General features: G+C 38.6%; 1 protein-coding gene across 2 annotated transcripts in view; it reads right to left on the minus strand.

The window, feature by feature from the left end:
• grip2b (glutamate receptor interacting protein 2b) overlaps positions 1-12,037 on the minus strand; it is a gene marked incomplete at its 5' end in the record, with an annotated part of 39,120 nt that overhangs the window by 19,723 nt on the left and 7,360 nt on the right. For both annotated transcript variants that reach the window (XR_001311837.1, XM_014026526.1), the window contains 7 exon segments: positions 2,125-2,270; positions 2,574-2,637; positions 5,559-5,639; positions 7,354-7,499; positions 9,188-9,374; positions 9,449-9,601; positions 10,716-10,871. Coding sequence is in view for 1 of the 2 variants with exons in the window: in XM_014026526.1 (XP_013881980.1) it covers positions 2,125-2,270; positions 2,574-2,637; positions 5,559-5,639; positions 7,354-7,499; positions 9,188-9,374; positions 9,449-9,601; positions 10,716-10,871 (933 nt within the window).

A 12,037-nucleotide genomic window follows, 5' to 3' on the forward strand; every position in this document is an offset into this window, starting at 1 on the left:
CACACACACACACACACACACACACACACACACACACACACACACACACACACAGAGGGGTTCTAATGTTTCAGCTCTCAGGAGAACCTAACAGCGTCTGCTGCTCATCTAAAATGCAAAGACGCACACAAACAAGCCCTCTGCCTCATTAGGTGATACGCACTCATATTACCTGCTCACTTGAACACACAAACACACAAATACACACAAATACAGAAGTAGGTCAAACCTCTTCCCAAAACGACAGAGAGCAGAGAAAGATACAGTTTCCATGGGAACTGGTGAACATTCTGCTCATCAGATAGGATGACAGTATCAGCTGTGCATGTTAATTGCTGTGTGTGTGTGTGTGTGTGTGTGTGAGGGCCCGTCAGATGCTGTTTGATTTTGCGTGTGTATAAGAAAGTGCTTTGTTACGTCCTACGAGGAGTTTGTGTATTTGGTGTGCGATCACTCAGACGGCTGGAGGAGTGATGAGGCGTGGCTCGTTAGGAATCAAACACATTCAAGCAGGCAGCTGGTAAATGGAAAATCTGACTGAAGCTTTGGGGAAAAAAAGAATAAAAATGAAACAAAACCTGAAGAAGACGTCACATATCACAGCTTCTCTTTGTGAACACATGAATTAAACAGCAGAACCGTTAGCTCCAATTAAACTGATTTCTGGAGCTTAAGGAGCTCTACAGGTTTGTGAAGAAAGTGAGGTCACTCTCTTTAACTGTTTTAAATCCGTGAAGTTTGTCGATGTTGTTAATCCATAACTCTCCAGTCACAGCGCATCAATCAGGCTGAGGTTCTGGACTCCTGCAGCACCCCAGTCTCTTCTTTTTGAGCCGTTCTATTGTAGATGAGCTGCTGGGTTTGGGATGCTGGTTCTGTTGCATCATGACCCAGTTTGGTCCGATAGATGGCTTCAGACCGTTCTATACATGCAAAGAGGAGCTGTGGGCCCATGCTTCACTGCAAACTCATCATACAAGCAAAGCTTCATTTATTTTCTACACAAAATCCATTATATGATTTGTTCCGTTTTGTTATTTTTCATCAGATTTAGTGTTTCAGTTGTTTTCAGTCCCTCAGTCATTAACAGTTATATAAAGAACATGTCAGAGGTTCATTCTCTATGTTGTGGAGCACAGCACCACCTGGTGGTCAAACTCTAAAAATACACCCCTGTACATCTATTCAACCATTATCTTAAAGGGGACCTATTTTGCAAAATTCACTTTTTAAAGTTTTTTTTTAACTCAACGTTGGGTATGTACTTCTTAAAAAACAGTCCTAGGACAAAAAAATGCACCCAGGGGCATATTTACTGTAAGTAAATGTATTTTTAATGTATATTAATGACAAGTTTTATACTTCCTACAGTTTGTGATGTCACAAGTCGTACGACAACCCACCGAAATCTGCGTTCAGCCCCTTACCTAGCAACCCTCGGGTGAGGCTCCTCCTCCTCAGTATAAAAGGCCATCACTGTTGTTGTTGTGTAACGCGCAGCTCCTTTCACAACAAGCCTCCAATAGAGCAATGGGTAGAGTGTTGACAAATAATTTAATTATTTATTTTCGTTCGTTATGAACACGTTTTCTCATGTACCTCTATTGTTTAGCTTTAGCCTATTTGTTCGAGTTTCTGAGGTGTTTTGACCGCTGCTGCTCCCATTACCTGCCCTGGTAACAGCATGCAGAGTGAGCGCAGAGCTCCCACACAGGAGGAGGGGGAGAAAAAAAAGAAGCTGGGACCACGACTCTGCCTCTGGGTCTCATATGGTTGTACAACGGAGCTTCTGCTATTATTAGCCATGCTAACGTAAACGCTGGCTTTGGAGGGCGGAGTTAATGTCAACAGATTTTTGGAGGGCGTTACCAACAGAGCTCATTAACATAAACAGCTCTTCTGAACAGAAGTCAGAGCAGGCAGAACTAGAAAATGGTAAATTTTATTACCTGAGAATTATTTTTGTGATTAAACTGAATGAACATGGTCTGGATAGCCCACAGACATACCATAAACATTTCTAGGACACATAATTGGTCTCCTTTAACGAGAATCTGGAATATTTCTCCAATCCTGAGCTTCTCCTCGTGCATGAAGCCGTGTGTGAAACATTCAGAGACGTACCTGAGTTGTCTTCATCTTTGCGTATCTTTAGTTTGACCAGTTCTTCACACTGCTGCAGGATGTGCTCTGCGTCTTCTCTGGAGCAGTTCTCCAGTCGGACGTTGTCGATGGCCAGCAGCTTGTCTCCGGGCTCCAGAGTTCCTGTTCTGGATGGGAGTGAGAGTGACTGTCATCCCAGGGCACCAGACAAAAGGTAGAAATGTACACAAACACGTTTATAACTAAATATGATGGAGTAGATCAGGGTGCTTGAAGGCCACTAAACTGCAGGTTTTAACTGTTTCTCTGCTCTAACCCCCGACTCAGTGGCTGATTTACCTCTTCAAGTTCTGCAGAAGCCTGTTAATCATCCATTTATTCAATGAACCAGTTGTGGCAGGGCATGCATGCAGGGTAGTGGCCCTCGAGGGCCAGGACTGGACACTCCTAGAATAGATGCAGTGAAGTACCTGTGAGCCATGCTGCCCTTCTTGATGTCAGAGATGATGAGCGACTCTCCTGGTTTCTTACTGGCTTTTAACAGAAAGGAGATCACAGTGAAAACCAGCAGCAGGTGTGAAAATATAAAAACAGCTGCAGGATTGTAGCTCAGGTTAACAAGAATAAGCTCTATGAAGCACTGCAACGTTAAATAACTTTTATTACATGTTTTATTCAAAATAACGAGTTTATTTCGGAGGTAGATTTGTGTCAAAAAGTTAAACCCTTTTAAATGTTGCTTTACAGAGTAAAAGTTAAAAAAAACTTAGCAATGAAATAAACTTAGATCTTTATCAGAATCAGTTTTACTGCCATTGTCATCGAACAGGATTCATAGATTTGGAAATTGCTTCAGTGTAAAGGTGCAATAAGGATAAAATATAACAAATAAAGAAAAAGACTAATTAGATTAATAAATAATGCTGTTTTTTTTGATTCCACAAACCCACTATTCTTAAAGTCTTCTGCTTTAAAAGTTAGTGATATAGTGTATTTAAAAACACTGGAGTTACTATATCGAGTAAGAATAAACAGTCTTCCTGATGGTTTTCAAAGATTTTTTTAAGTTATGGAAAAATAATTATAATTTAAGGTGGTTCTTTATTTTTGAAGAACATTAAGTAAGAACAAATATCAAATACAGATGTGTTTCTGTAATGGGTGTTAAATTGTTGAATATTTAAATGATGAAATTAAGTTTAGTGACTCTTTTAAGTTTTAAAAAGAAGTAAAAAGGTAAATTAATTATGAGCTATGGTTTATAGTAGTCAGTTGTGATGACGGTGGTGGTAATATATTACATATTTGTTTTGCATGTACGGACAATAATAATGATATTGTTGATAAAAAAAACTGTATCAATGATTTGTATATAAGCAGGATGCAGTTGAAGTATATGTGTGGTTTTTTTTGTGTATTTTGTTTTGGGGAATCCATTATGAAGTGTAAGGTGAGGCAAAACAAGCCATTGGCTTCGGCCTCTAACTATTTGGTCATATAGGGTTAAAGTTTTGTTTGTTTTTGTGTGGAGTGTTCTTTAATGTGACCAAATAAATAAAAATCATTCATTTATAAAAAAATACAAAGGATAAAGTAAAAAGTAAAAAATATAATATATAAAACATATGTACACCAGTTCAATACAGTAATCACAGCAGACAATATAGTTGGAGTAGTGTAATTAGATCCAGTGATAAAAGTGATCAGAAAAAACAATTTATTTATGAAACTTGATTAAGCAAAAGTTAAAAACAAATAAAAACACTTTTGTAAAATATTGCACCATGCCATTTAGATTCTTAAACATGAGCAATAAAATCTTAAAGTTTTTGGTCCTCTTCATCTGACGTGGACTTATCTGCTCAGAAGATGGCACCATTGCACCGTTTCCTGTCTGAGACGTTTCAGCTCATATAACAGCAGCTGAAAAGCCTCATCTCATTGGATCCTTCATAAAACAAATACCTCCAATCAAGCAAGTCAGTAATTATACACTAATTTCTGAAAGTGAATAGTTTTTGTAAGTAAAGCAATCAACTAAGCAGCATTATTGGTCATTTAGACCAGTTAAATGGTCAATTGGAGGATTTTAAGGTAAACTGTCAGCCTCGTTGCATAAATCTACAGCGGTGTTGAGGCTGGTGAGAACACTTCTGTGATTCATGACAGAGCTGCTAAAATTAGCTTCACTGAAGCTGTTAATCTCCTCAAAAAGGTGCGACTGAGAGCGGCTCATATTTAAGTCCAGAAGGAAACCAAACGGTGCAGCGTTAAGTGTCACTCATACACCGACAGAAAATGTTGCTTTCAAACTTTTTGATCTCATATTTATGAAACAAAGGGAAATTATGAAAACCCGTGCAAGAAAATAGATGTTTATGTTCCAAATATAACTCTACTTTGTCTGTTTACTTCTTGGACCTTTTTTATGGCGCAGTATGAGGGCCAAAATGAGGAGTATTGCACAACCAGGGGTTGCTATATACTTGCAGCAGGAGGCTATATCTATTCCTAATCCAGCTATTGATCTGATTGACGATAGGGCGGCATGGCTAACTGAGCAGCTGGAGCTGGTAAATGAGGAGGAGACTATTCATTTGTGTGCATTGGAGAGACTAGCATGAATAAGCTGGTGTTAGCTTTGGAGAGGCTAATGACTAGCATGGATAAGATGGCGTTAGCATTGGAGAGGCTAGTGGTTAGCATGGATAAACTAGTGTTAGCATCAAAGAGGCTAGTGACTAGCATGGATAAGCTGGCATTAGCATCGGAGAAGCTAATGAATTGCGTGAATAATCTGGTGTTAGCATTGTAGAGGCTAGTAGTTAGCATGGATAAGCTAGTGTTAGCATCGGAGAGGCTAGCGACTAGCATGATAAGCTACATTTTTGGCATCAAACAGATTTTTTACTGATAAGAGTATTCTTCCACAGACAACATTTGAAGAGTTCTATGAAACTCAAGATATGAAGCCAATAAGACCAACATGGCAAAAGCAAAAATAAGAAAAAGAATTCCCCAACTCTGAAGCTGTGTGTATATATGTGTGTGTGTGTGTGGTTGAATACATTCTGGTGGTTACACTTATATTTTATTTGTGATCTAAAAAAAATCACATTTCTTAAAATAATATTAGCTTAAAAACTTTTAAAAAGCAAAAGAAAAACATGAAATAAAGCCAACTACATTTTATTTTAAATGCAGATCAGATCCATGTTGTCATCTTCAGGCCTGACCTTCTCCTGTTGACTTTATAAGGCAGAACCATCAGCAACAGAAAAAAGAAAAAAGTTTCTCTATCATTTGATAAACACTGTGAGTGTTTCCAGCTGAGTGTTTTCTGACCTGAGTGTGTTTGAGGCGGAGCTCTGGGTGTTCAGACGTAGCCTAAACATTCTGCCAGCAGCTAATCCAAACAAAACATAGATCAGACGCACGCATCGGCGTCTCCCTACCACTGATGGTGAGCCCCAGCTCCACGCCTCTCTTCTTCGGCAGCTTGACGTGAAACGTGCCGCTGCTGGGCACCACCGACTCTGAAACACAAACACACCCACCGTCACACAACAAACAGAAGCTAAAAGTTTTAATATGATTATAGAAAATGTCCAAAGGAAGCCCTGATGAATTACATCTCCTAATACAGCAGCTCAACTTTGTTTCTATTTAGAAACATTCCAGAAATCTCCAAACTGATGAGTTTTTTTGCAGGTTCTTCTTGGTGTTTATGGACTTAGATGGTTCTTAAGTTGGTTAAGTGATTAAACCTTAACTTGTATGTTTAAGTTTGTTCAGGTGCACTTTGGTGTGACTTTATTTCCACCTTGCAGAGGACAATAATACTCTGCTTGAACTGATGGAGTTTTTCTTCGAGGTTAAAAGCATTTGGATGGGGCCGTGCCCCGAAGAGAGGAGCAGTAATTATGCTGTCTCCCTCCTGTACCCGCCTGAAAACTCTCAGCAGCTCAAATTTAAAGCGATCCAAGATTTTCAAAATTTTTGGAGAAGTTATTTGTCAACAGATTAAATTAATTTATTCCAAATTGTCAATATGGATTTCGCGCAAATGACTCAACTGCAACAGCAATAATTGATTTGGTAAAAGAACTTTCAGCAGCAATAGACAAAAAACAATATCTAGTGAGTGTATTTGTAGATTTACAAAAAGCTTTTGATATTTTAGATCACTCATTATTGGTTAAATTACATTAAATACGGTATCAGAGGACTGGCATTTGATTGGATCACAAGTTATTTCAAGAATAGAAGACAGTTTGTAGAAATCGGTGGTAGAAAGTCTGCTGTGCATGATATTAGTTGTGGAGTACCACAGGGATCGGTCCTTAGATCGATACTTTTTCTTTTGTATATAAACAATATTACTATGATTTCTAAATTGCTCAAGTTTATTTTATTTGCAGATGACGCAACTTAATTTTTTTCTGGTAACAATATTAAAAAGTTGTTAGCGGTGTTAGAGCCTGTTAGCTTTAGAATTAGCGTTAACACTGCCTTATATGTATTAGCTTAGCGCTAGCGAAAAATTAACAAGCTAAACTGAGGTCCTCCATCCATATTTTCAGTTGCAGGCTGTCTTTTTTACGTTCCCCTCTCTGTCATGTGGATGGAGGACCTCAGTGACGTGAGGAGAATGCGTAGCGCTGAGCTAATACATATATATGGTGATAGCGTCGGGGCTAACGCTAAAGCTAACAGTCTAAGCTGAGTTTCTTCTTCCATGAAGCAGCTCTGTTGTCCTCCATCCATATTTTCAGTTCCAGGCTGAGTCATTTCTACCTTCTCCTCTCTGTCAACGCTCTCTGGTTTCATTTAAAAGAGTCGATCATCAGATATTGTCCAAGATTAACCTTCAGGGTGGATATAGCTCGCTAGCAGCCTCACACCGAGGACCTATCCATGTCATCATTTACCCAGAATGCTTTGCGTGTAAATAAAATGCCTCAAAACCATGTCATATATTTTTTATAATTTAGTTTAAAATTGTAAAAACTAAACAGCCTACAGTATTTTTACAGTTTTTATTTTACAGATAAAATATATGTTTATCAAATAATGTTACAACTAATCGTGGATCCCTTGACCAGTCTGTACAAATATCTTCATGGTGCACAAAGAAAAACTAATAAATTGCATTTCTAAATCTACAGCAGTAAAGTTTTGAGTCTGATAAAATCTAAGGCAACAAAAGGTAACAGGCAGAATGAGTCACATGTTATTAGTTCTACAAACCTGCTACATCAAATTCAATCTCCAAAGTGACCTTATTGGTCAACGCAGCGTCTCGGAGAAGCTGATTGGCTTCCTCAAGCGTTCCATCTTCTGTGGGGATCCCGTTGATTGACAGGAGGCGGTCTCCAACCTGCAGCAGGCCACACCTGCAACAGTTAGCGAGGTGTCGTCAGCGAGGGTGGAGGTAAAAAAAACTACAATAAAGATGCTCTCTGTGTGTTTGCCTGTTAGCAAAATATCTCAACCTATAGAGATTTTAATCAAACTATCAGAAAGTTATTGTTGGAAGGACATTTTCACCTTATTAACATAAAAAACCCACTAGCAGCGCTAATGCAAGATAATTACAGATTAAACGCCTTAAAGGGAGGAGTCCTGGCTGGTCGCTGTTGAACAAGACTTATAGTTTTAAAGGCTAGAAGTTGGAGTTCATGTAATTAGGGTGGTGTGAGGGGCTTTATTTAGATTCACCCTGTCGAACCCAGAGAAGGCTACTTATTGATTCCTCCGGCGTGAGCGAGAGGAAGCTAACTAATTAGTGTTTTTAGTGTGGGCGCTAATGGAAAAGGGATTGTGGCCTCGAGGTGGAGAAACACACCCAGCTCTCAAAGAAGCAATTCATATAATGGAAACATCAGTCAGTGCACACACACATGCACACACATACATACAGTAAAGGTGCAACAGGGTTTTTACAAATGAAGTCGATAAGAACTTGCTAACAACACAAATACACACATTCGGGCATCAATATTTGGAAAAACTTGACTCTGCTTGGGTACATTCTCATACACCCACACACAACACAAAAACCAGGAAAAGCTGTTCATACACTGAAACATCAGTCTCACACATCCACCCACACAAAGCCATCATACCAACACACACACAAACTTGTATTTGCATCAAACTGAGGACATTGTATTGACTTCCATTCATTTGTGTTACTGTATTTATGCCTAACCCAGACATTTTCACTAAAATTAACCATTACTGGTCTATAGTTAACCCTCACCTGAACCAGAACTGAACTCACACCATACCTCTAAACCTAACTAGTAAAATTAACCATTACTGGTCTATAGTTAACCCTAACCTGAACAGAACTTAACTCACACCATACCTCTAAACCTAACTAGTAAAATTAACCATTACTGGTCTATAGTTAACCCTAACCTGAACCAGAACTTATTTCACACCATACCTCTAAACCTAACTAGTAAAATTAACCATTACTGGTCTATAGTTAACACTAACCTGAACCAGAACTTAACTCACACCATACCTCTAAACCTAACTAGTAAAGCACAGCAGAGCTGCAAACAAAGTGAGGACATTGAAGAGGTCCTCACCTTCCAAAATGACCTCACTTTGATAGTAACTATGGTGCAATTGGTCCTAACTCTGTAGTAAAAACAAGCACACACACACACACACACATAGGATGAAGGAAGTCAGTAAGCAGAGCTGCTAATGCTGCAGTAAATTCAGCACGGTCACACTCGAACAGTGAGAGGCATCAACAAGCTGCAGAATGAGTCTAATCCATCAAACACTACAGAGAGCTTTCCCAAACACACTTCACCTTAATGTAGAACTTTAACTTTACAAACAGCTTCTAATCTTGGACTGGGAAGCATTTCTCTAAAAACCACTGCAGGAATCATATCTGTGGTTTCTGTTCTCCAGATGAGTGCAAGTATCAAAAAAGGACATTGTTCGGTCAACAATATTAACAGGTCATCTTTCCCTGTGTGGTTTAGGTAAAAAGTCTCCCTGGTTGTGGGATTTACTGCGGTCGTGTTTGTGTGTCAGTAAATGTGTGCGTGCTCACCTCTCGGCTGGGCTGTCAGGTTCGATGAATCGGATGAGCGGCGGTGCAGAAAGTGTTTCCGTGGCAAATATTCCTCCCTGAAGCTGAACACCAAAGCCGTTGAGCGGATCACCTGAAAGGATGACCTCGCTGGTCTCCACGTGGACCACCTGACCACCCGGACCCACAGAGCTGGAGGCCAGGGACACTAAACCCAAACACAGACGACGTTAGACCGACCGTTGGGAAAGTGTGATAATGTAACTGATGTACGGAACCCACGGGAGCTCTTGTGGTCTTTCTTTCTCTGCCGCCGTTTGAGCAGCGAGTTGCGAGGACTCATGGGAACCGCCGGCCTGGGCAGCGTGCTCGAGCTCTGACTGCTGGGGCCCGAAGTGGTGGTGGAACCAGGAGAGAAGCTGGCACACACCAGAGCTGCAGCATCCCAAAGACAAAACACTGGGTTTTAGTTCCAACAGGACAAAGAATCACATCAATGCCACTGAACACAGGAGTGGGTGCAGACAGCTCCGCAGTAGGTTTAACCATTGATATATATCACTGGATTGGACGTCACGTGACCTGGGCGTGGCTTCGCAAGGGGGACTTTTATGCATTGAGCTAATGCTAACGCTAACTATTGAAATCAATGAGCAGAACGTAGCGCGGCGCAAAAAAACACTTTATAAATGTTCTAATGTACGAATACTTTGCTATAAACTTCAGAAATTGTTCTAACATGTTTACAAGAGCTAAAAGGGTTATGTTTCAGAGGTAAATATTACACATATTTAACCAAAATTAATTTTAATTGTAAAACTGTGAATGCTAACATTAAAAAGCTTCAATGTTCCTGTTTAACCTAATTTAAAATCTATTTTATCTGTTGTAAAATATATTATTTACTGATATTAAACATGTAAATATGGACTTTATTAGATTGATGACTAGTTAGACTGCATATAAATTCAGAAATTATGATGTAGACACTGTAATGACAGACACTAATGACATAAACAGTCACGTTGTCAGACAGGCTGGTTTATTCAGATATTTTCTGCATCCAGTATTTGTTTTTCAACATTTCCAGAGAAAAATGAGGAAAAAATGTGGGTCAGTTTCAGATACAGCTTGCATCATCGTGAAACTGAAGAATAATTCTTTGTGATATGAAATAATTAGCATTTTTTAGTTTGTTTTTAATGTTGTTAAAATTATAGTAGTTTACAGCGAAAACCTTTGTAGTTTAAGCCACTGTTTTAGTCATTTAAATTATTTATCTGTTTTACATTTCCATAACTATAAAATTCACAATTTCCTCAGCTTTATTTTGAACCATAGTTTGTAAAAATGGAGCAAGAAATAAGGAAGTTATAAGAGTTTTTCATCAGGAAGACATCTCACAGTCCATTGACCTCCATTCATTTTGTTGAGGCTCCTCAGTGCAGAACAGAGCTCCAGTGTGCACGTCAGTGTAGCTAGCAATGCGCTAGCCACACTCAATCCAGTACTATATATCAATGGGTTTAACAGTAGGCTCAGCTCTTACACTTGCAGTAGTCCAGGCTGTTGATGGTGTTGTTGTTGGAGGCGGTCCAGGACTTGTTGAGAGTAGAACTCGTGTTGCAGAGGGTTGGGTTTGTGGGGTGACAGTAGTTCACACAGGGGTCCCAGCTGTGGGGAAGGTCTGATTTCTGGACCTTCACTGAAACAAACAAGTCAGGTTGTAACTTAGGAGGACATTAACTGAAGGATTAGGGCTGGGTAAAAAAAAAAAAAATCCATTTAATCCATCTTGGATCAATTTCATTGAAATGTGTGAAAAGAATTCACAGAGCATGAGATTTATCTTCATGGCGTCTTGTGATGAAGCTGAAGTGTTTCTGTATTTTGTCACTCCTGGCTTGCCGTATGTTTACATCCGGTTGACGTTCAGTGCTAACGTTAGCTTCTGACAACAAGTTGTCTGGATCAAAACAGAAACTACTGAATCACTAACATAACAGAGATCATGGAGACATCTGTTTGTAAAGATTTACTCTGTAGAGGAAAACTGTAAACATCTGACTGAAACTGTTCTACAGGTGTGTAGAAATGTGTGAGACGACACTTAGTTTTTTACCAATATTATTYATAAACTTTAAGAAACGTCTTGATGAAATTCACAGTGAAGTTATGTTGTAGTTGTTTCATTTTTTATTTTTTGTTTTAATAAGTTTTATTCAACAGAAGCTAACAGAAACATTACAAATATACAGTTTTAATACGCTCAAAGGAGTGGGCAGAAGTATTCTTATATTAGATGACTATTACTTATTCGTCAAGAAAATTATTAATTTCTTGAAAAATGACTGCATCCAACAACAACAACAACAACAACAACAACAACAACACTGTCACTTACAATTCCTTTTTAATTTAAAACCTTTGAAACCTCAGACAGACAATCTTGTTTCAAGGTTAAACTGTTTAATTTACAAGTTTCTCCTTAAAACCTGTTGTTTATGGTGAAAAGAAAAAATAAAGTGAATTTGTATTTTGCAACAAAGTTGAACCATTTTCATAATTTAAGAGAAGATCAAATCGAATTGAATCGAATCATGACTAATCAATTCAAAACCTTATAAATCAAAATTGAATTGATTTAGGGAACTGGCCACGACACCCAGCCCTAATATTTACACTAAACCAGTGTTGGATAAAGTACCACAATGTGATACTTCAGTAAAAGTACAAGTATCTTACCAAAAAATTACATTTTTAAAGATTTATAGAGTTATTTCAGTAATTCCATTTAAAAAGTGAAACTTGTATATTATATTCATACATTACATACAAACTCATATATTTCAAATGTTTATTTCATTTAAT

The sequence above is a fragment of the Austrofundulus limnaeus genome, unplaced genomic scaffold (genome assembly GCF_001266775.1).
Source record: "Austrofundulus limnaeus strain Quisiro unplaced genomic scaffold, Austrofundulus_limnaeus-1.0 Scaffold563, whole genome shotgun sequence".
Lineage (NCBI taxonomy): Eukaryota > Metazoa > Chordata > Actinopteri > Cyprinodontiformes > Rivulidae > Austrofundulus > Austrofundulus limnaeus.